The sequence below is a fragment of the Hippocampus guttulatus genome, chromosome 22 (assembly GCF_054856545.1).
Source record: "Hippocampus guttulatus isolate MCC_2025c chromosome 22, RoL_Hgut_1.0, whole genome shotgun sequence".
Lineage (NCBI taxonomy): Eukaryota > Metazoa > Chordata > Actinopteri > Syngnathiformes > Syngnathidae > Hippocampus > Hippocampus guttulatus.
Window position 1 is genome coordinate 98994 of NC_141282.1, and position 24698 is coordinate 123691.

A 24698-nucleotide genomic window follows, 5' to 3' on the forward strand; every position below is an offset into this window, starting at 1 on the left:
TGTCAGAAGTGATCCTACCCACTGCTGTTTTCGATAAGTGCCGTCACAGCTGTAAGTTCATTGAGTGCGGAACACGCAGTTGGAAGTCCAATATCACGACGTGAGAGCAACGACATGGCGGCTGACGTTAGCATCCCAGCCCCAGAGGAGATGAAGCTGACTGGAGATGTTGCTCACAACTGGGATAACCTTCGTGCTCAATTTGAAGACTATTCTTTGGTATTCGGGTTGGAAGATAAAGACAAAAGAGTGCAGGCTGCTGCTCTGAGAAGAGTTATGGGAGGCGATTGCCGCCATGTGTACAAACATAACCTGAACCTGTCTGCGGCACAACAGGAGGACGTGAAAGAGATATTGGACGCGTTGGAGAATTATTTCAAACTAAAACGGAATGTAATATTCGAGAGATACTGTACGTGTTTGGAAACTGCAAGCAGGACGACGGTGAGCCAATTGATTCAATTGTTACAACACTGCGCGAGAAGGCCACTTCATGTGAATACGGAGAGCTAAAAGAAGAGCTGCTACGCGACCGGCTGGTCTTGGAATCACTGATGAAAATGTGAGAAGACGCCTACTTAGGGAGAAAGACTTGATACAAAGATCAGCCGTTGATATCTGCAGAGAGGCTGGAATGACAGGTATGAAATTGAAACTCATGACACTAGAGGGCATTTCAGAAAGTATTCACGTATCAGACAAGCAACAGCAACAGGGCACACAAGGCATATATAAACCCAAAGATGGACAGAGAAGAGGGGGCATTAATGTCGAGTGCAAATATTGTGGTGGCTCACACAAACGGGGAGCGGATGCGTGCCCAGCATTTGGAAAAAACATGTCGTAAATGTGGGACTTTGAATCACTTTGCAAAAGTGTGCATGAGAAAAGTTCAATCCAACCAGAGAATCAATGTCAAGGAAGACGAACAGTTTGATGAAGAACAGGATGAAATCTCTGCTGCAGAGAGCATTGGTGCGCTACGTGCTCAAGGAAAAATATGGTTTGCGACCCTCTCATTAAACGGAGCACCCCAGAGATTTCAGTTGGATTCGGGGCCCACGTGCAATGTGATGAGCATCAGAGACAAGAGGAAGCTAGCGCCCGACGATCCGCTACTCTCAAGCAAGACCAAGCTAGTTTTGTATTCAGGAGAAACGCTTAACTCAATCTGGGTTTTTAGAACAGAATGTGTTGTACACGGCAAAAGACAGGTTGTGAGGTGCAAACAGCGCCCCCTACTGTCAGGCTCAACAAGTGTGGAGTTGGGGCTAATGCATTTCACCATGCCAGAACAATTGAATCGGATAGGGCAGAGCAGCACTGGGCCACTTACCAAGCAGCAACAAGTTGAGTCTTTTTCAGATGTGTTCACGGACCCAGTGCAGGCGCTTCCGGGATAGATACACTTTGAGCTTGACGGTTCTGTGACCCCGGTACAAACTTTACCACGAAAAGTCCCAGTGGCCTTCAGAACAGCAGTAAAAGCCTGACTGGATAAACATGAACTTGATGGTCATATTACCCCTGTGTCAGAGCCAACAGAGTGGATTAGCAATATGGTAATCGTTAAGCAGCCAGAGAAAATGAGGGTCTGCATAGACCCCAAGTACCTCAACAAAGCATTAAAACGCTCACACTACAAAATGCCCACACTAGACGACGTGCTGTCTTTATGCTCGTGGACGCATGGGATGCTTTTCTTCAGTGTAAACTGGAGAGAGAGAGCGACTACATGACGACGTTCTGGACTCCGTGGGGAAGATACCAGGTTGCTAAAACTTCCGTTTGGCGTGTCGGTCGCTCCAGAGGTCTATCAACGCAAACAAGATGAGCTATTGTCAGGGCTTACTGGAGTTGAACCAATAGCTGACGACATATTGATTGCCGGGTGCGAGCACACAGATGCGGAAGCAATCAAGGACCACGACGAAAAACTAATCACGCTAACGGAAAGATGCAAGGAGATCAAACTGAGACTCAGCCAAAATAAACTACAGTTTAAAGTCAGGGAGGTCAAGTTTCATGGGCATGTTTTGTCATCCGACGGTCTCCAGCCAGACCCACAGAAAATCAGGGCAGTTCAGGAGATGCCCCACCCAACGGATGTGAAGTCTGTGCAAAGATTTATTGATTTTGTTTCATACCTTGCCAAGTTTCTTTCACGCCTGTCAGACACATGTGAACCCCGACAAAGGCTTCTAGACAAAGATGTCATGTTTCACTGGCTGCCTAAGCATGATGCAGCTGTTCAGGAAATCAAAAAGCTTGTGACGTCAGCACCACTGTTGAAATACTATGATGTGACAAAGCCTGTCACCGTACAAAGTGATGCCAGCCAGAAGGGTCTGGGGTGTTGTCTTCTCCAGAATGGCCAGCCAGTTAGCTATGCATCTTGTGCATTAACACAGACCGAACAAAACTATGCTTAAATTGAAAAGGAGCGTTTGAGCATCGTATTTGCATGTCAACGATTCCACCATTACCTCTACGGCAGAGAAGAAATACCAGCAGAGACAGATCACAAGCCGCTCATCGCCATCTTCAACAAGCCTCTCCTGTGTGCTCCGAAGCGTCTGAAGAGCATGCTTCTCGCATTGCAAAAGTACATCCTCAAGGTAACATACAAACCGGGCACTATGGCTTAGTAGAGCCATAGTTCCAGTCAACACGAGCGATGAGGCCTATAATCGGCAGTCTGTGTGCATGCTACAGAGGGCGCAAGACAAAGCTGAAGACATTCATCAAGCGGACTACCTGAATGTCACTAATCAGCGTTTAACACAAATCAGAGATCATACAGCAAGTGACACCTGTCTTCAAATGTTGAAGGATATGGTCATGGAGGGGTGGCCTGAACACAAAGAGCAGACACCTTTAGCCATCAGAGAGCATTGGTTGGTCAGAGATGAAATCAGTGCACAGAATGGAATACTTAACAAAAGTCAAAGGGTCATAATTCCAAGGTCACTACGGACAGAAATGCTAAACCGCATACACAACAGTCACATAGGAGGAGAGGCATGCAACAGACAGGCAAAAGACACGCTGTACTGGCCCAATATGCAGGGGGAAATTAAAGACTTTGTTGGCCAGTGCTCGGTCTGCAATGAGTATGCACACAAACAACAACAAGAGACAATGATGTCGCATGCACTTCCCGTTCGGCCGTGGCACATTTTAAGCATGGGCTTATACAGACAAGCAGGGCGAGACTTTCTGATAATGGTGGATCATGACTTCGATTTTTGGGAGATTGAGCAGCTTCCTGACCTCTCAGCGGAAACCACAGTTCTAAAGTGCAAATCACAATTTCCTCGCTATGGCCAGCCTGACTGGGTGATCACTGACTGTGGGCCACAGTTTGAGAATGACACATTCAGAAGATTTGCAAAAGAGTGGAGGTTTGAACATGTTATGTCTTCACTGAGACACCCCAAATCAAATGGCAAGGCTGAATCGGCTGTGAAAATAGCCAAGAATCTGTGTAAAAATGCTGCTGGTGCTGGCTCTGATCCCTGGTTGGCTGTATTTCAGTGGAGGAATACCCCTGCAGACAACATGGACTACAGTCTGGCTCAAAGACTGGTGGCCCGTCGGCTGAAAATGCCACTTCCTGTTTCGGAGAGCCTGTTGGAGCCATGCATAGTGACGGGTGTTACAGAGAAGTTGAAGGCTAAGCATCAAACAGACAAGCTGTGGTATGACAAATCAGCTCGAGACCTGCCAGAACTAAAAATTGGAATGCAGCCTTTGCCTGGAGATCGGCCTCAGAGGTGTGTGTCTCCAGCAGGCGGGCCCTCGGTCCTATGTAGTGGATGTAGAAGGTACTCTGTACAGACGTAACAGAGTGGCTCTGAGACCGGCAGAAGAAAATATGGCTGAGAGACGAACGGAACAAAACGAGGCTCCAAGACCAACAGAACAAAACCGACACCTCCCAAACCACAGGGGAGTCAGGGCAGTGACTGTATGAGGGAAGAGAACAAGAGCAAGGACGGGACAAACGGGCAAGATGAGGAAAAGACACAGATGGACACAAAGGGACAGTACAAGACCAGCAGTGGTCGGACAGTGAAACCACCCCAAAGACTCGATTTTTAGAAAAGCTAATATTGTTTATTGTGAATTGTGTTGAATTATAAAAGGGGAGATATTTGGAGACTACCCCCCCCCCCCGTTCTAGTTGAGATGGTATCACCCAAGAGGTAAGGTGCCGCTTGCGACTGTCATTGCCAGTTGCCATTCATGCGACTAAGCATCAGTCAAACGCCATCATGCCTTGTGTCGTTATTCAACAGTGTGCATCCTACGACACTGAAGGGCATTACAATACTTTAAAAGTGAACAATGGCCAATACACAGTAGAGCTAAGATCGGGCGGCCCGAGCCCAACCCAACCCGAAGGCCAAAAATGTCAATCATTGCTTCTCCCTCGCTCCCTCTCCCTCCTTTTTTTTTTTAGTGTCGAGGCCGTGAATAGTTTGGGCCACGAGAGAGAGTGGTTTGCAAAAAACAAAACAAAACAGAGGTCGCCTCATCACAACACTGTACTCAACTCTTGAATGACAATTCAAAGAACTCCTTCCTGTCTCTGTTTATTATCCACCCATCATTGTTCTTCTTTGTCTCTCTGCTTCTCTCTCTTAAAGTGCCGCGCTAGATTCATGAGAAGAAGAAAACATCTCGCGCCCCACCACCCCCGCGACTATAAATTGTATCATTTGTTTATAAAATTGCAAAAAGTACACCTTTGCATAACACTGTATTCTTATTAACCTATAAGAGAATAAAAAATAAATATGGACCAACTTCCAACAAAGAATAGCTTTATTAACTGTAACAGAAAAGTTTTAAAGTGCATCTGAAATTCAAAAATAAAATTAAATCCTTAATTAAACTGTAAACATTTTTTGACTGACCATGTCAAACCATACGATACTGAAAAAGAAAATTATATCAAATCAACAAATTATAATGCATTCAAATTGATCACCCACATTAATAGTTCACACTGCAACATTTGCTCCGGTGCAGCGCCGCGGCTGCCCCAGTAGAGCGTTCATACGTGCAAAGTTACACCGGTGTCGCCCCTGAAAACAGCTTAAACCGGAGCAAATTTAACCTTGCTCAAGGAGGTAGTTTAAAAATGTACTCCGGAGCAAATGCTTGTTTGCGGGGGGAGTAGCCTCGCTACGCATGAAAAGAGTTGATTACATGCGGCTAGAATGCGTTGCTTTCGTGCTCTGTTGTACTTCCGTCATCTTTTCTTTTGTAGGAGACTGGACTGTCTCAGAGTTGTTTGTGTAGTTTGTTCCTTTGTGTGTGTTCACAACCCCCCATAGAATTTATTTTGTGATTTCTTCACTTGATTTTCTGTTTGGCGCATTATGTTTGCTTTTATGAGTGTAATTGAAGTCATCGTTGATTTACGTTTTTGGGGGCTGTCATTGAACGCCTCTCGAGCAGACCGAGAAGGAGAAGGATGCGCCTGTACAGTAGTTGCTTGAGTTGGGTATGTTTTAAAAAGAACCAACACGACAGCTCTTGTTTTCTATCGTTTTGCACCGCTGCAGAAACTGCCGTGTGAACGCAAGTGGGGCTGCACTGGGGTTAACACGCTTCTCTTTCGTCAGTAGCTTTGTCCGTGTGGACACTCCACAAAATTTGCTCCAGTGTAAGATATATCGCAACAAAATACATCGGTGCAGCACCGAAGCAAAGCGTGATTGGGGTGTAATGTCTTGAAGTGACGCCTTAATTTATTAGGCTTCATGCTGTCCGCAACCAACATTTTTTGACACAGTAAACACACCGATCTTTCCTCGTCTGCCACCGTAGTCATACAGTGAAAGCAAGCGCTACATATGCCTCGTCATATTTCCTCCCTTTGAATGCTCCCTGCGCAAACTCTGCCAATGAGAGCGCCACTAGCCCTAATGTAGTGGAGGTGCCACTGCACTTCATTCTAGGAGAGTAAAAAAAAAATCAAAATTAAAAAATAAAAAAGCATGTTCCCCGAGGTCAAACGCACCCCCCTTGACGGAGCCTCACTATTAGAATAGAACTGGTTTAATGCAACATGTGACCTCCACCCGAATTTTCAATGAGAGGGAATGAGAGGGAAGAAATTCCATCTGTGCACAGCACATTTGGCAATAAAGTTGTATCCAATCCAAGTATTCCCAACTCAAATTTGTCCCATTTTCAACAGACCTAACTTCAGATCAGAAAGAAGGAGAGGACATTGAAATACTAGAAGGAATCCATATGGAGTCTGAAATCAGATGTGTCAAAGGAGCACATCTGAGACTCATGACAGAGTGAGCGGCAAGTAGAATCGAAAAATCATCCTGAGTGAGTTACAAAGTACGTTTTTAGGCCCGCTGGGCCACAACGGGACAAGGCAATATCCTCCTAGAGCACGAAAACAGGCTGTTGTCACGATAAGTTGCAGCTCTGCGACAATTTGACCCATTTCTTCCTGTGAGGCCACACCCCCAATGTATGTTCCGAGATGAGGCAGTTGCAAAAGTTTTTGTGCAGGCACGCCAGTGGATGTGTCAGCGTGGGCTGCAAGGCGCAGTAGAAGACTCCCGAGTCGCTGGGCTTCACGCGCGCGATACGCAGAGGAGCTTGCCGAGCGCTGGCGTCCATGCTGCAGCGATATTTGTCAGCGTACTTCTCTGCCGTCTTGCCTTGATCGATCTTAAATCGGCTCAAGATGAACTCGGGTGCTGCGTTGGCTTCTTGTTTGTACCAGAAGATGGAGTACGCCGAACTGTCGTAGCTGCAGTCAAGCGTCACTGCTGCACCCTCCACAGTGCGGACGCCCCGTTTGAGCTGGTACACCGTCTGGCCGCTGATTCCTGTCACAAAAAGTTAACAAAAACGATCAGACGTCAGTGGAAAGCAGCAGTGACTTCACATCTCGACCTCACCCAGGGACCAAGCAGCCATCAGCACACATACAAGCGCTCGACTCATGTCTGCACTCGCAACGTGCGTGAACTCTGACTTGTTGCTGAGGGGGCGGGGGCTTTCTGAAGCAGTGACATCACACATGCACAACGGAAGTCATGTATGGTGGAGCAGCGCACTGTGGTTCGCGTGATCGTCATATTTGTCTTGTCTTGGTTTTAATCAGACTCATTTACAGCTAATGTAAGTTGAGGGATTCGTTGTTTTTTTTTAATGGATGGCTCTACTTTACGAACGGCAAAAAGAGAGATGGAATCCTTTGAATGCAGTTTTTTGAAAAAAAAAGACGTCTGCACCGCAGCACGTTTGAGAACACACTCTTCACAAGTTAAATCACTTCCTGCTTTCCCTGACTTCAACAGCCAATCAGAATCTATCAACATAAAATCATCTCGAAGCAATTAAACCAAAGAATGCAATTTAGGTAATCTTAACATGAAATAATATGATGCTCAAACATAAAATGAGAATTAATAATATAACTTAATCTTACATGAATATTAAGGTAAATACTGTATGCCCATAATCATCTCAATATGCAGGTGAACCTGCTTCCTGTCACTTTCGATACTCGCCGACCTTTCGGCACGTGGCAAGCTGGCACTCGGTGAGACGGAAAGCAGGAAACGTGTGACCGCTCGGTGCCTTTCTGTTGAGGAGGGGGAGCTGTCAATTTGCTCTTGGCCCTCCTTGGACACAGGTTTTTTTATCTCTCTATAAGGTGGAAGAAGACCCAACACCACGTCGTCTTTTCTTCAGTGGCTTCTTCTTTGGGCTCCTGTGAGTCTCAGATTTCATCAGGAAGCCCCGAACAACCACAGTCACACGTATATATAGGCATAGTATGTTAATTATGTTAATTAGGGGCGGGCAGTCCTTCCTCTTATGTAAAAATCTGAAACAAAGAAAGTCAATGCAGTTCGATCTTGGCATTTTGACTAAGTACAGACCACATCTGCTGTGCACAAATCTCGAGATAAGAGTTCCTCCTTGAGGGAACTTGACAGCCTTCAGGAACTGGGGGACGCAAAAGAAGACACTTGGGGGCTGTTAATCACTCAAGGGGAAATAGGACCCCAACTTCACCCTACATTCTTTGTTTTAAGTAGCGGATGTTCAGGACAGAGACCGGTACCAATAGTTCTCATAGCAAGGTGAAATTCCTCAACCGTGTTCTACTACTACTTCTAGCGGAATAATTCCTTAATACTTTCATAGTCACTCTCGTTTTCAATACTGTATTCTTTTTTTATCGATCTTGATATTTGGTTTCACGTTATTGGACTTGTGATTTTTCGTTTGTGTATTCTCATTGTTCTCTTGTACCTTGCCTTCGCAAGCGCTTATTGTTCTACATGTTGGTTTTTTGTTTTTTTTTCTGATTCCTTGTGGCCAGGCAAGCAAATAGTACGAATAAGTTCACTTGGTGTGACTGTGATTAACGTCCAGATCCAGATGAAAAATATTTTTTCTGATCTTATTTCTTGTTCGAGCCAATACATATTGTTGTGGGAAATAATTGAGCACGCACCAGCATAATATGTTTTGGTTGTTTACTGTGGCCACTTACTTTTGAACAATGAATCTTTCACTGAAAAGTCACTCTGAACCTCAAACAAGACAACTTTTGACTTTTGAGAGCCCAAAACATCCTTTGCTTTTGAGACAGTTTGATTGCCTCGCCTGACAGCTAAAAACTCAATTTCATGAAATTTGTACTGGACTACCGAGCCCGCATCTAGAATGTCGGTGGTGGCCTGACCACAGTGGCATACTGGTCCAGGGCCATAAGGCCATTGGGCCACTGTTAATGTCGGACCCTGTATCATTTTCCTGAACTTTGTACCATTACTTCGGACCACCTGGTAATATTAAAATAGATGTGAATGACTTTTGAGCGGAACTTTGAAGAGAGGCAACATGATGCCAGCATAGTGAAGCCAGAGGTTGTGGGCGTGGCCAATGTAGTTGCAGCTTTGTGTCACAGTGGATGTTGTTACAAGAAGGCTGCTGCAGGCTTCCAGATTGTCTTCGGGGGCGGGACAAGAATGACAGTGGAAATCAGGATGATCTTAATATATACGGGAGCTTGTATTTTCCACCTCTTGTATTGACATCATTGTTAGTGAATACTCATTTTTCTTTCTCCACTCAATTTTTCGGGGAAAGGTTCAGTTGCTTGCTTCTGCCGAGAATCTTCTTTCACAGACACTTGGAGAAGGGTGTCCAGTCGACATGGTTTCCATGAAAACGACCATAGTACCACCTCAGCCCCATAAGGATTCCGATTGTGCTCTTCTTCTTTCACTTCAGGCTTTTGTTAGGTGACCAACTGATGTGTGTCAGGAAACTGGAGAGTACTCTACCAGACTGACTGTGGACACTCGTAAGTTTGGCTTTGATGTATCGCAACCCAAATTGTGTCACTACCTCAAAAAGATGAGATAAAACAAGATGAAATACATTTTTTGTGTCCATTTTTTTACACCGTGGAGCCTGTTGAGGTTTGCAAGTTCAAAACAGATCTCAGGAGGTTCTTGGAAAGGAAGCAACTAATGTGTGACAGGATACAACAGGTTACTTTTTGGAAGTGGAACCAGATTGACGGTGGAAACCTGTAAGTGGGATTTTTGGGCGTTTTTGGAAGATAATTACTTAGTTTTGTTTGAATTAAAATCTGAAACAGAAACTCAGCTAGTTCATATTGTTTCTTTTTTGTTTTGTTGAGCCTCACATTGTCTAATTCGTCATCGTTGTTTGGATGTGGAACCAGATTGAGTGTTGAGACTGGTGCGTGGAAAAATGGCAAAGTCAAGGTGGCAGCTCAATTAAATGAAATTTGGGGATTTGCTCATTACATGTCTACATGTTTTGTGTGAAACTTTCACAAACTCTGTCACGAATTTAATATAAAAGCTGTTGTTGCATTTTTGCCATGTCAGGAACCAGCAAGTTTCTTCAAAGCCAGTAGTCAACTCCAGAACCCAAACTGCATCAATGGGAAAAACATCTAAATGGTTTTATTTCCATTTTCATTCATGTTAAATTAAAAATAGGAACCAAACACTGAAAAAAATAGCCATTCATGATTTTGGTCCCCATGGATGCTCAAACAGGGTTGCAAGGTGCTCTCCAATTGTCCACGTCAAATGCCCAGCCAAATATATAATCCGCAAGGGGAGAGCTTGCTGCTAAATTAATGCACTTGGTGTGCGCCAATCTCATACACCCCAGCGAGTCAATTTCTGCTTCGACAAAGTCCTTTGACTGCCTTGATTTTAAAAGGAGTGAGGGGAGCCACTTGCATTGGTCATTTATATTCCATATTATGGTCATGAAAACTTTTGACGCAACTTCCCTTGTAATGTGAGCATGTGGTTGGTGTTTTAGGGGAGGACTTTGAGCCATCCTTCTACAAACTTGAGACTAGCAACCTGACGGTGTGTCTCGCCACCGGCTTCAGCCGACGCAATGCCACGGAGAAAGTGGGAAAACATCACATGTTCGAGGAGTCACACCCCGTGCGAATATCGGACGACTCGTTATACAACCAGGTGGTACTGCTGACAGCCGCACATAACGACACATGTGAGGAAGGTGAGAAGGGTCAAGCCAGACCTCTAGTACTCTAAATGGAGTCACCGCCTCATGTCTGCTTCCTGTTTAATCGCCACAGGTGAAAGTGGACCAGGGTGGTGCCAGGTCGCTTTGGTGCCAGGTTAGTATTGAACATGCGAGAGGCGCAGTCTGTCGGGCTGAGCTAAATGTGCATGTTGCCGGCAGACGAGAAGGTGAACCTTCTGTCCCTCGCCGTCCTCACCCTGCGCCTCATCTTTGCCAAGACGCTCGCCATCAACTGTGTCATGACACTGGGCCTGTGGTTCCGGGCACCAGAGTAGCCAGCACGGCGCCACCATCTTCCTCTTGCTGCTGTGCTTGTGTGAGAACGTGCCACTTTTTACATGTCAGTGAGCAATAAAATGTGTCATTAAATCAACAAAAAATTCAATAAAAGAACATTTTTAAAAGGCTGTTGCTTCCTTTTTTTTTGGATGATTCAAAAGAGTCCCCCAAGATTCTATACCCACAGAAACTAATAAGTCATGAATAAAATACAAAAAAGACATCAAATCAGCATGATTACAAATTGTTCAAATGATAGAAGGCCATTTTGAAAAAAAAAATCAACAATACAGAAGAATTCACTTGCCTCGATTCAACTTTTGCCATGACCTGGATGAATGAGAGTCAACCCACACATTAAAAAAAAAATCCCACATCATTTAGCAAGCCTATCAGTCTTTATTTTGTGAGCATGAGTTAAAAATGACTTGCGCTATTTCAGGATGAGCGTTGGTGTGCGTGTCTGCTGCTCTTTCGACAGGAAGCGGTGGCCATGGCACCTGCACCACAGATGACAGCGGCGATGGTTTCTGTCTCAAAAGCTTACTGGGACAGGATGTTTGTTGTGTGTAGGAAATGAAGATCAGGTAGAACGAGGAGCATCGCTTTCCGCAACTTTTAAACAGGTTTGATTTCAGAACAGTGTGCGATAATTGGATGGTTGTCGTTGGGTCTTTATTGGGTTTCAACAGTATGGTCATCACAGCTGTGTTCATATCAGTGCGCAGAGTGGGGAAGGTTTGGATTTCTGTTTTTGTCACTTTATGAGCAATAACAGTCAGTAGCGCCAGCCGCTGTTGGTCTCCTGATCCTTTTCCACGCCTGACCTTTGTCGTGGATGTCAGGAATGTAATGGGACAACTTATATCCTCTTGCACCAGTGATGAGGAGAAAGACCTCCTTGTGCTTGCATAACATCACAACAAAACATAAGATCAGTGAGTATGAGATGAAGTTGAAATGAGCCATGAGACAAGAACGTCCCCTGCACAGCAGCAGCAGCGTGTTGTCACAGTGGCTCATCTCCTCCTGTGAGGCCACTCCCCCAACGTGGTCTCTGACACGAGGCAGCTGCAGGTGTTTTTGTGCAGGCGCGCCAGAGGATGTGTCAGCATGAGCTTCATGGCACAGCATTTGCGGTTCACATGAATGCTGACTTGTGGCTGAGTGGGCACGACCTTCACTTCCTGTTGTAATGACATCAATGTGCACATTCGGAGACATGTCCTCCCAAGTCACAGCGCCGTACTGTGGTTCTTTGGTGTCACCTGAAATTTGTCTTTGCCCCATCTGCTTCTCCTTCTTCTTGCGAATACTTATTGGCTGATAAACTGTTGAGGAAGCGAATCAGGCTTCTTCTGGTACACAGGAACATCCATGACACTGCGTCACAAAACACTGACCTTCAAAATTCATGATGACCAAAAACCATTTGAAAAGTAAACGAGGGTGAAAAAAAAAGTCTTTAGTTTTATTCACATTTTGCACAACGTTCAAACTTTAGAATTTGGGTTTATGTATCTAGTTAAGCTGTTCCTCTATAATATGGTCATCACAGCTATAATATAATATTCTGATTCTGATTCTGATTCTGATAAGAGGCGAGTGTGATGAGTTGAGGAGCAGGAAATGTTCTTGTAACGAGAATGTGGTGCATGTGTCACTGTGGGTGTCACAGCACAGTAGTAAACTGCCGAGTGCTCAAGCGACACATCCTCCATGTGCAGGTGCACTCGCTCCCTGTCACTTGTCATGTTGACCGACATTCCCGGCTTGCCCTTCAATGGTTTGCCGTTTCCAAAGTGGGAAAGCAGGAAGTGTGGCGCTTGTCCAGGAAGTTGTTTGTACCAGAGAAAATAATCACTACTCGTAGCCTTATCGGTGTAAATGTATGATAGTGTCACCCGACTGCCTTTTGATGCCAACGTTTCAGTAGTGACCGCCACCAGCTCGCTGCTGGTGCCTGAAGGATAAGACAAAAGCTGTTTCAGCATTCGGTGACATGTTGAGTGACTCTTCGCCTCGCCAAGCAGCACTCACCCGCCACCGTGATGACGAGCAGCAACCAAGCTGACAGCAACATGCTGAAGAAATTTCTGTCAACTCTGCTTCTCCTTCTGAACTCAAGCTCTGAACTCACAAACTCATCGGGTGACTGAAGCTCCACCCTGATCACGTGAAGCCGCGGCCCAAGCTGCCTTTTACTTTTACACTGGTACCTCTACTTACGAACGCCTCTTCATAAAAAGTTTTCAAGTTTTGAAACTTCTCAACAGGAAAATATTGCCTCTTGTTCCAAAAGAAATTTCAAGATCCGAAAGGTAAAAAAAATACAGTTCGGGACACTTTTCGCAGGTCCGAGTTTCCTGAACGCAACACACTCATAGCTGTTCTGCCATTGGCTAATCGCGAGCATCTTCTTGGCATCCCATTGGCTGAGAGGGGCCTCAATCGTTTGTGCCTGTGTGTGTCGATTAATCGATCTGTGTCATGCAGCATCCTTGTCATTCGCCCCTCGGGCCATGAGACGTTAAGATGGTTTTATGTAAATGTGAATCACCCAGAAAAAGTCTTCACAATTCGGGCGATCGCTTTGCTAATGTTTGCCTTTGACATTTTCGAAAGATTGTTAAAAGCCGCCAAAAGCAAACGCACAGTTTTTTACAAAACGTAAGGCAAAAAACACTTCTGAAAAAGAATATTAACTAAAGAGGGCAAAAAAAAAAAAACTACGAGGATGCAATTAAAAGTTAAATGATCATTTTTACTCTTTATTCTGTTTTTTTCCATTTTGCACAATTCTCCATTATAGTGCAATAATGTAATTGTAACATGCTGTATGTTTGTTACATATTTTGATGCATTTTTATACTTAATAAAACATTTCTGTTTGAATTTCGGGGGGTGGGGGGGCAGGCCTTGGAACAGATTAGGGGATTTGCAGTTCGACCGCAGTGTTGTCCGTTGCTCTTTTAAGTCAAAAACTTCAGCGTTCTCATCCACAGCCAAGGAATATGCGATGACATCTTTTCCGTTTTTCACAAGCTGCTCTTTGAGATAAATGGACAACTGCTCTACTCGCTCGGCAATGGTGTTTCTGCTCATGCGCACGTTTAAAAAGAGTTGCTTTTTTCGTGGCAAACTTCGTCACAAACTTTAAGCATACAGTTTTTAATGAAACCCCCCTCCGTAAGTAGCCGGGCTGATTTGGCGATCTCTTCTGCCACAATAAAACTGGCCGTAACAGCAGCCTGGCTTTATGATTTGGCTTTTTTGGAACAGAGCCTGTTGAGATTTGAGGCTTCGTTTTAATTCCTCAACCTTCTGTAGCCTTTGTTCCATGTACATATTCTTGTTTTTGTTTGCGTGTTTTGTTTCATGATGTCATCTCAGATTTCACTCTTTCAATACCGCCACACTTTCTCCGCACAGAAGACACACAGATTTTCCAGCTACGTCTGTGAACATTAGTCCGACTCCCGCCTTGTTTGAAGCCCCCGGTCCTCGGTGTCCACCTTCCGTTTTGCCATTTTTGATGGGTATCTGAAAGCTAACGTCACTGTTATGTGAGTGACTGCTGCACTAATAAATTTTGAAATGAAAGTGACCGACTGCTTGGTGCGTCACCGTTGCATTGTGGGAAATGTAGTATTGGTGTGTGTAAAAAGATCTGCGGGCTCCCGGCTTGCTGCGGTCTGCTGGCCGGTTCTAATAATAAATCAATATCATCCCAGGGGGCACTGAAAACATTCTCGCGGGCCGGATCTGGCCCGTGGGCCTGCACTTTGATATAGGTGATGTAATAGGTATTTTTTGCTTCATTGTGTGTGTGTGTGTGTGTTTGAGCTAAGATCGGTCCTAAAGAAAATCGAGCCCGACCCGAACTGGCCCGAGGGTATATAAGCCTGACCCGGCCCGAGCCCGATCACTGAGCTTGATTTGCAGGCCCGAGCCCGAAGCAAACCCGACATTTCATATTTTATTTGTGAGGACTCGGGAGGAGGAGGGGTGATTTCTGAGAACAAAGCCTGTCTTTTGGAACGAAATCTAAGTTAAACAAGACTGTATAAACATTTACATCTTTTATATTTCTGTTTCTGCAGAGGGCACACGAACCGACAATTTTCCATCATTGACGGATTTTTTTTAAGAGTTGATGAAAAATATTAAGGCCGTCCGTCATTTTGACGTGTTGAAAATCGGGCCATTAACAACAGCAGCAGTACGTCCTTAAGAATCTAGCGCGGCACTGTAAGAGAGAGAAGCAGAGAGACAAAAAAGAATAATGATGGGTGGATCATATATAGAGGCAGAAAGGAGTTCTTTGAATTGTCATTGCAAGAGTTTAGTACAGTACGTGTTGTGATGAGGCGACTTCTGTTTTTTTGCGAACCACGGTCTCTCATGGCCAAAACTATTGACGGCCTCGAAAAAAATAAATAAAAAGTCAGCGAGAGAGAAGCCCGACCCGACCCGAACACGAAGCAATGATTGACATTTCGGGTCGGGTCGGGCTCGGGCTCTGGCGGCCCGATCTTACCTCTAGTGCAGGGGTGGGCAACTATTTTCCCGGAGGGGCCAAATGAGAAGCAGAAAATATTGTGGAGGGCCGGGCCAAAAGTTAGAAATAGAAATAGAAAATAAAGAAGATAGCACAATGTCTTTGTATGCCAGTAATAATGTAACATTCTCCTCCACCATCACACTCAGCACCGGTTCTCCTCAAGGATGTGTACTGAGCCCCCTGTTGTTCACGCTCTACACATTTGACTGCTCTGCGACTCTTATTAGCGGTCCAGTTTGCGGAAAGTTTTTAACATGATAACAATCAAACCATTCTAGGAAATGTTCATTTACTCGAGCCACAAGCAATTCACTCTGAGCATGGAAATTGCCAGAATTGGACTGAGTAAGAATCGCTTCCTTGTTTTTCAAAGTCTCATAGATTTGAGTCTTTCCGACTCCAGGCGTCTCCTGAATGTTTCGTACTTTGTTACCCGCTTCGTTTAATCAGATACATATCACTTTCCCTTCCATGGTCATTACTCTCTCCCTCTTTCTTCGTCTTCCCCTCCCTCCCTGTGCTCTGCAACTTGAGGTAACTGCGCCACCTGGTGTTGAAATACCTGCCATTACAAGTCCAAACGAAATGAATGCAATCAAACCTTAATTGTGCACCAATCTTCGGCGGGCCGGATTAAAAAGACCAATAGGCCGGATCCGGCCCGCGGGCCGTAGTTTGCCCACCCCTGCTCTAGTGCGTGTGTGTGTGTTTGTGTGTGTGTGTGTGCGTGTGTACGTGTGTGTGTGTGTGTGTGTGTGTGTGCGCGCGCTGGTTAATAATGGTGATTTCCGCTTGACATAAAGTTAATTTATATTGCTTTGCCGTATATTTTGTATATATATTATTTTTTTCCACTGTTTTTTCTATCAATTTATTGTTTTACTGTTTCTAGTTCTATGGATGATGTTTGCTCCATACCCAGCACTTTGTATACAGCGGTGGTTGTTTTAAAGTGCTTTATAAATACAGTTGAGTTGAGTTGAGTAGATTTTCCGCCGAAACTTTCTCGACACACCCGCCTCCACGCACAGCACTGCATTTCCCCCCATCACTACTTTTCTAGACTAAAAAAACCTTACATTAAATATTCTTCTCCCTATTAAATCGTTGCAGTGTACGTTGGAGCTTCTCACTGAAAACAAGCCATCACTTTGTTGCTTGACTTCCTGTTTCCTAATATGGTCATCTGCATTGTCCTCATCGTTAACGTGGTTTGCTTGATGTAAAAAAAACTATCAAAAATGGAAAAGGTGTGGTTTTTATGTAACTTTATTTCTGCAGGGAAGGCCATTGAAATCAAATTTTCATTTGCAGTGTCGATCTGGCGGCAGGGTACAAGCAGAGTAAAACAAAGCAACATGAAGTCAAAGAGAATTAAATAGTTACATGACACATTTCATTCCAAAATGAAAAACGTTTGTCTGATTTAGGATCACAGTGCAGTTTTCAATATCATTTTTCTACGAAGTCTATTTTAATTACTGTCATGCTTCATAGCAGGGTTACTTCACAATGCTTGTCGACTGACATCCAATATTCTCCCATCCTAAGAAGGACATGTTTTCTTCAGCCATACACCGGCATATTTATTTCAACAGGCAGAGAGAGAGAAATGAAAAACAACGTGCCCCTTTTTTACATGGCTGACTACGTCATTCACCACGAACAACGCAGAGTAGAGTTACTTTGCCCTCTGCTGACTCAGTTGTAAAAAGGCAATCATACAACCTTAACAGTGCTTTTCTTCCTTCAAAAATATTGTGGGCGACACGGTACTCGACCGGCTCCAGCAGTCCTGTGAGGAGATTGCATGTTCTTCCCCGTCGTCTAAGGTACTCCGGTTTCCTCCCATATTCCAAAAAGATGTACAGTGTCAAGGTTGCATAAGATCTGCGATCCCTAGGCTCAAAGGTGCGGATCAAACCATCGCCAATTCCTAGTGGATCGCAGTGAAGTCCGTAAGGGAGCCTCCATGCCGAATTGACGGGACTTTCCATCACTGGAGAGTTGGTGCAAAGTGGTAATGACCTTCGGGTCAGCAAAACCCCACGAGACCGCGCCCGGCGGTATACAAATCCACCGCAGTCCTGGCGTCAAGCGCCTAGCAAGGTGGCGGACCGGATCCCCAAGCCGACCATCCCCCTGGGTTATGAAGGAATGCCCACCCTTCAAAATAAAACACCGGGCCCGGCGCACCCACGGTCCAACCTCGGGTGCTGCAGACCCCCTGGACCACCACCGTCGGCCACCGCGCTGCCGTGGACCCTGGCCACGGGGTCGAAGTGCGGGGGCGGGGTTACGACCCGCCCCCCTCCCTCAAGCTACATAGCCCCCAGGATGGCGATTCCCCCCCCCCCCCCTCCTGCCCTCTCAACCCGTTTCCCCCCTCTCCCGATTCCCTCAACCTCAAGAAGTCCGGCGGCGATGGCGCGGGGCGTCGGGGACAGGCTCAGATGAGGGCCCACGTCCCTAGCTCCACAACCACACGTCGGCGGCCGTGGCACGATGGTCGCTCCCCTTGCGAACTGGTGATGGCGCGGGGGAGAGGTAGCGACCACGGTGGCAGAGCAGGACTCTTTAGTCGCAGCGCTGCTCCCCTCAATCCGAAGAAGAGCCAATAAAAGGCGGCCTAAACACGCCCATCACCGCCAACGATCGGCTGGAGACCCGCCTCCAGCAGATTCATCCTTTATGCGGGCGAAACAAATGCAATAACCGGACTGCTTTCCTGGAAATCGGCGCTTGGAATGTACGAACCCTGATGGACAATGTAAGAGCAAAGAGACCGGAGCGCAGGACTGCCCTCATCGCCCTTGAGATTCAGAAGCTCGGCCTGGACATTGTGGCCCTCTCCGAGACCCGTCTCCCTGGTGCCGGGCAGATCGAGGAGCCTCGGCACGGGTACACCTTCTTCTGGAGCGGACGAGCTGTGGAGGAGAGAAGAATTCACGGTGTAGGGTTCTGCGTCAAGTCACGTCTGGTCAGGGATCACAACATCATCCCCGTAAGAACTTCTGAGAGACTCATGTCCATCACCCTACCTCTGTGTCAATCCCAATCCCTTGTCATCATCAGCGCCTACGCACCTACCCTGGACGCCTCGGAGGAGGCGAAGGAGTCCCTCTATGCTGCGCTGCGTGGCCTGATTCTCCGCGTCAACCCCCAGGATAAGCTCTTGGTTCTGGGGGATTTCAACGCGCGGGTCGGCCGGGACCATCAGCTTTGGGGAGGGATTCTGGGGAAGGAAGGCGTTGGCAACTGCAACGAAAATGGAGAACTACTCCTTGGTCTCTGCGCAGAGACGGAGATGGTGATAACCAACACACTGTTTCGGATGGCCAACAAGCACAAGACCACCTGGCAACATCCAAGATCGGGCCACTGGCACCTGATCGATTACGTCCTTACCTGAATCTGCGACCGATCGGACGTCATGGTCACCAGGGCCATCCGCTCCATGGATGACGGATGGTCCGATCACAGGCTGGTAGCCTCAAGACTTAGGCTGAAGATCGCGCCTGCGAAAAGAAGAAAAAAGATCCCCAAGAGGATATGTTTCAATGTTGGGCTGCTGAGGAATTCCGAAGTCCTCGAACAGTACCAGACGTCCCTAGCCGACAAACTGGACACTCAACGTCAGACCCTTCCTGCCACTGTCCACTCAGACTGGGAGCACTTGAAGACTGCGCTCACCAAATCCGCGGAAGAGGTCCTCGGTGTCCAGAAGAGGAGAAATCCTGATTGGTTTGCCGAAAACCTGGAAGAAATTGAGCCACTGATTTCAAGAAAGAGAGAGGCTCGCATTGCATGGCAGAACTGCGTTTCCTCCAAGAGACTTGAAGAAGCCTACCGGGCGGCCAAGAGTGAAGCACAGAGAGAGATCCGGAGGATCCAAAGTCAATGGTGGGTTAACTTTGCCCACCAAATGCAGAGTTTCGCTGACCGTCACGATACCAGATCCTTCTTCGAAGCAACGAGGAAGATCATCGGTCTGGCTCACAGTGCTCCAATGGCTGTGAAGGCAAAGGACGGCACAATCCTGCAGGAAAAGGAGGATACTCACCAGCGATGGAAGGAGCATTTCATGGAGCTCCTGAACCGTCCGACAAGCGCAATAGACGGCTTCCTCGATCCTGTCCCCCAGCTACCCGTGCAACACTGGATGATGGAGCTGCTGACTCTCCGGGAGATCTCCGGAGCCCTGAGGAGGATGAAGAAGAACAAAGCTGCTGGAGTCGACGATATCCCCGTAGAACTTTTACAAGCTGGGGGTGCACATCTCCTCACCCGCCTCCACACCTTCATCCTTCAATGCTGGGGACCTGAAGGACTCCGTCATTGTCACGATATTCAAGAAGGGCGACAAACTCGACTGTGGAAACTATCGTGGAATTTCCCTGCTGTCAACTGCTGGAAAACTCATCTGTCGTATACTGGCCGACCGACTCACCTTTCTCGCTGACCGGGTTCTTCCGGAGTCCCAGGCGGGCTTCCGTCGAGGAAGGGGAACCGCGGACATGGTGTTCTGCGCCAGACAGCTCCTGGAGAAGTGCCGGGAGCAGCGGAGGGAGTTCCACGCCATCTTTTATGATCTGGCCAAAGCGTTTGATTCTGTGCCCGGAGCAGCACTCTGGAAAGTGCTGGAACGTCAAGGCTGCCCCCCCCAAATTCATATCCCTCATCCGGATGTTTCACGACGACATGAAGGGTTGCGTCCTGACTCAGGGCGAAATGACTCCCCCATTCCCGGTTCGGACCGGAGTCAAACAGGGCTGCACGGTGGCGCTGACGGTGTTCTGCCTCTACATCGCCGCGCTCATCCACCACGTCACCCCTGTCCAGGAGCACGGAATCACTCTACGCTACCAAACTGAAAGGTCGCTCTTCAACCTCAGCCGTTTGAGGAGCAGGCGGGGGGCCATGGTCACGACCGTCAGCGAACTCCAGTACGCTCATGACAATGCTTCGGTCTCCAACTCCTCCGGGGGCCTCCAGCTCATCACGGACGGCTTCGCCGCGGCGTACAGGACCTTTGGCCTCTCCGTCAACACCAAAAAGACAAAGACCCTCCACCTGAACCATCGTCCACCCCAAATCACCATCGACGACGAACCCATCGAGCAGGTCTCGGCGTTCCCTTACCTGGGCAGCATTATCCAGGAGGATGCCGGCCTCATGGAGGACCTCACTTACCATATCCAGGCAGCCCACACAGCCTTTGGACGCCTCGGTCGTCGGGTCTTCAGGAATCACGCCATTTCCACCAACACGAAGATCATGGTGTACAAGTCTGTCGTCCTCCCGACCCTTCTCTATGGCGCCGAATGTTGGACCCTCTACCGGAGCAGCATCAAGAGGCTCGAGAGGTTCCACCAAGGACGACTCCGCTCTCTCCTCAAAGTTTCCTGGGAGGAAGAAGTGACCAATAATGAGATCCTCACCCGGGCTGGCCTCACGAGCATCGAGGCCATGATCACCCTGGCCCAACTGCGGTGGGCCGGCCACGTGCAGCGGATGAGCGTCGACCGTCTCCTGAAGCAGCTCCTCTACGCGGAGTTGCTGGAGGGCACCCGTCCCCGCGGTGGCCCGAAAAGACGATTCAAAGACCAGCTAAAGGGTCATCTTCAGCGGTGCCGGATTCCCCCGGCACAGTGGGCTGACCTGGCCGCGGATCGGGCGGCCTGGCGTGGGGCTGTGCGGGGCGGGGTCCAGATGCTCGAGACTCGACTCGTCGCTGTGGAGGAGGAGCGGCGAGCGCGGAGGAAGGAGAGGGCCCGGCAACCGCCCGGCACCCCAACCCACTTCTGTCAATCCTGCGGGCGGGGCTTCCGGGGAAAACTGGGCCTCCACAGTCATCGGAGACACAAGCACCAGGAGCCGTCGCCTTGTTCTGGGGGCCGCATTCCTCGATAACAAGGGCCTTCACCGACCGACAGTGTCAAATTCAAGGCCTCGGGGGCCGGGATGTATTGCTCCAATGATTTAGCACAAGAGTGAATTATGAAAACTTCCATCGGTAGTACAGTGAAACTCCTCTACAACGCAGCAAGACATTTTTCACAACAGGGTTTTTTTCACTGTAGCAAATTTGATCTCAGATGTAAACACACACACACACACATACACACACAAACGTATGTGTACACGCACACACAATCGTATGTGTACTCTTTATTTTTATTCCAATAGTGCATAATTATAAGCACACACTTATTTGACACTTCATTAGTGTAGAAAGAATAAAGGGAAAGAAATTGCGACATCTACGATTAGCATTCACTTTCACTTACATCAATTTCTTAGATAATGTCTTTTATTTGGCTTCCTCTGTCTTTCATTTTGATGACTTTTACCCTCTCTTCCAGCGTCAGAGCGCTTCTTGTCTTAGCTGCTTGACATCCAAAGGTCCGTTTTGTAGCCATTTTAGCAATGCAACGTTCATGCTGCATCTGAATCTAACAATAACAGATACTTCCTGGACCCGGTGGCTTTTCTTTCCACTATCTCACTGTCTTTAACTCGACCTCCCCTCGATCGCCACCGAGGACAGCGTTGCTCAGCTGATGTCATGCAATGAACTTTTAAGCTAGCCACGGGACGCTTCGTAGTCCTCAATGGCCATTGTTAGCGCGATGGAACTCGCCTTCTAATTAGCGCTCCAGTTAGCGTAAGGTTTTTAGCATGATAACAAGTAAAGCATTCGAGGAAACGTTCGTTTATTTGAATGTTCGTCGAGCCATAAGCAATTTAATCCGAGCAGCTAATCAGATGCATTCCACTCTATTTTCCACGGATCTAGCTGCAGTATCTACACTCGTAGACAGTGAGTTCGTTCTTGGCCAATCAGAGGCCAGAATGATGCTCGGTAAGCCAATGGCAGAACAGCTATGAGTATGATGCGTTGAGGAAATTCGGAGCTGTGTAAACCAGTGTGGTGGTTGCTGTTGCCATTTCCGAACGAAGCAGTTGAGGTCGCTGTTGGATTCGACTTCGTTGTAGTGAATCTGTTCGCGAGGCTAGAGCAGGGAAAATGATTTCGTACAACGCAACAGGGGGGTTTTCGTCATATGGGCGGCAGGAGAATAGGAATGGTGTTAATGCATGAAGATTTTTTCACATTAGGGGGTATTTTCGCCCATGTAGGTTTCGTTCTAGAGAAGTTTCACTGTAATGAATCGGTGTACCTGGGAAAAGCAGATCTTAAAGTAGCAAAATACACCTCTGTGTTTATTGATTGCACTTGTATGGCAAAAATGGGCGCATACGTACTGGCTGCTCAGCACAGACCTGACATTCCGATATAGCTAGTCCGCTAATCAAACACAGAGATTGTTGTGTTACAGTTTGTCTATGTATTATTATTTTTTGTCTCTAGTGAGCAGACCGATGTGCGCATCATCGCCCTTCAAGAAAAAAGCTACTATTCAGCGCTCCTTGTTGTGTGCCCCCCTGATGTGCAGAAACGACCTCCCTGCTGTGAAAAGCCGGCGCCAGCCATTTTGGTGCCCAAAGCACAAATGCTTCGTGGTGACCCCCCAACCCCTGTACCATCCCTCACAGAAACAAGATCTGAGCATTTGTAAGTTTGGCATTATTTTACAAAATAGGTTTGTGTTGTGCTCGACCCTTTTTATTCCTTCAAAAGTACTCGTTACAATTCCAAACAAGAGCACTCGAACCTTAATTTAGCAAAAGCACTCGATCTTTTTATACATGAGGTGTTTTGATTACAATTGCGCATTTCACTGTTCATCAAGCCACAAGTTATCTTTTTAGAATATCAATTCAAAACGCAATTCTTACCTTGATTTCAGCCAACAGGCAGAAGATTAATTAAGAGAAGAATTGTCCTCTTACCTCGTCAATCTTGGGCGCCTCGTGTTCAATCTGTTGGCCAAAAGCTCAGTCTGAAATCACGTCGGGCTCACCAAATGTTGGGGGAAGAGAGGCATTTCTCTTCCTCCGCATGTTTGTTGAATTTCAGAGGGTGAGGATGTTGGTTATCCAAAAACACGCTGGAGTCTATGAACACTTTTTTCGAAGCTTTTAATTTATTTTTCTGCAATTTACGAATCGATTTGGGCTCCAGATTTCAGTCAGGAAGCGTAGAAGAAACACAGTCATGAGATTATATAGAGACAATATGATAATGAGAGGCGGGGAGTTACCCCTCCATGCAAATCCCGGAAACAAAGAAAGTAACATGTCATCTGACTCGGTGTGGCTGGAAGAAGTTGGGAGTGGTGAGGTGAGACCAGACCACCACAACCCACCATTTGGTGTGACGGCAGCAACACAGATACTTGAGATAACAGTTCCTGTTTTGATGTTAAACATGTCCTGTGGAGGGGGTCCTTCCACCCCTGAACAGGGTGACAATCTCTCCGACTGAGGTAATTTCCAACCGTCGACCACCACCAAGGTGGCGGGAAATTCTTGCATCTCAGACGGTTGCCACACAAAATTCCCTGTTCGGATGAGGTAGCGAACCTCACCTCAATCAATTACACAGTCACTCTTAAAGTAAGTTTTATTTGAGTATATTTAACATAGGTATTGTTCAATATAAATGCGGAGTTGAAGTACTTACAGGACACCGCCGCCCTCAACAGTTTTAAAGACTCGACTCTATCTGCCTGATAAGGGCAAGTATGGCTCAGGGCTTGAAAGATTTAAAGACCACCTGCGCCTGCCCCGGCGCGCAAACACTCATTCATCCTTTGAAGAGTTCCTTACCTACCAAGAGCAGTCCTATCTCCTCCGGCTTCGCGTCAACCCTCAGCCCCCAGGGGAGGAGCCGAAACGCAGTCCCGAAAAGGGTGTTTCAGCCGTGGCCACGGTCTTCCTGGCCATCGACTCATCTTCTGGAGGCATCAGGTATATTGCTATCCCGGACGAGCCCCCAAAAATGTCAGGCCCATCAATTTGACATATAGAAATAAAACCCAAGGAGGAGACAGGATACTTAATTCTGGTACCAGGGGGGAATGAGGAGAAGCGTTAGGTTTCAGTTCTCAGCAGGCCACCCAAGGATCTCCATCCTCACCCCCTCATTTATTGGGACTCTACTACATAGGTGTGTCCTCCTAAAGAGTGTGGGCTGTTGAACACACACTGAACTTGTTTGACTATGTGCGTGTATGTGAGTGTAAATTATATACACGTGTGCAATTGTTACAAAAACATCAAGTTGCAGCTGGTGTTGACAGCTCCGTCCACGTCCGACCTTGCTCCCGTTTAGTCTTAATAC

At 47.0% G+C, this 24698-nt stretch overlaps 1 protein-coding gene, 1 long non-coding RNA gene and 1 gene segment (V, D, J or C); 1 reads left to right on the top strand and 2 right to left on the bottom strand.

Annotated features, from left to right (window-relative positions):
* Positions 1 to 4812: 4812 nt before the first annotated feature.
* LOC147185874 (T cell receptor alpha variable 14/delta variable 4-like) lies at positions 4813 to 7024 on the bottom strand. The segment is given in 2 exon segments: positions 4813 to 6869; positions 6942 to 7024. Coding segments are annotated over 2 exon segments (474 nt in total).
* An 862-nt stretch (positions 7025 to 7886) lies between these two features.
* On the top strand, positions 7887 to 11012 carry LOC147185875 (uncharacterized). Of its 4 annotated transcripts, XR_015099179.1 has the most exons (5): positions 7887 to 8135; positions 9295 to 9367; positions 10372 to 10578; positions 10658 to 10699; positions 10765 to 11012. It is a non-coding gene; the product is annotated as an uncharacterized LOC147185875 (long non-coding RNA). The 4 variants fall into 4 exon arrangements; XR_015099180.1 differs by lacking the exon at positions 9295 to 9367; XR_015099177.1 differs by lacking the exons at positions 7887 to 8135; positions 9295 to 9367 and adding an exon at positions 9524 to 9598.
* A 6810-nt stretch (positions 11013 to 17822) lies between these two features.
* LOC147185876 (uncharacterized) lies at positions 17823 to 23525 on the bottom strand. 2 transcript variants are annotated; one of them, XR_015099175.1, is made up of 9 exons: positions 23306 to 23525; positions 19899 to 20853; positions 19736 to 19829; positions 19299 to 19649; positions 19142 to 19205; positions 18857 to 18966; positions 18539 to 18683; positions 18206 to 18375; positions 17823 to 18135 (listed from the first exon to the last, which is right to left on the bottom strand). XR_015099175.1 is itself a non-coding variant. In XM_086102953.1 (9 exons), exons 6-9 carry the CDS (start codon positions 18905 to 18907, stop codon positions 18131 to 18133), a joined length of 375 nt encoding a protein of 124 aa, XP_085959079.1. In that variant the 5' UTR covers positions 18908 to 18966; positions 19142 to 19205; positions 19299 to 19649; positions 19736 to 19829; positions 19899 to 20853; positions 23306 to 23525; the 3' UTR covers positions 17823 to 18130. The 2 variants fall into 2 exon arrangements, 1 of the variants encoding a protein (XP_085959079.1); XM_086102953.1 differs by having other exon boundaries at positions 18535 to 18683.
* Positions 23526 to 24698: the final 1173 nt, after the last annotated feature.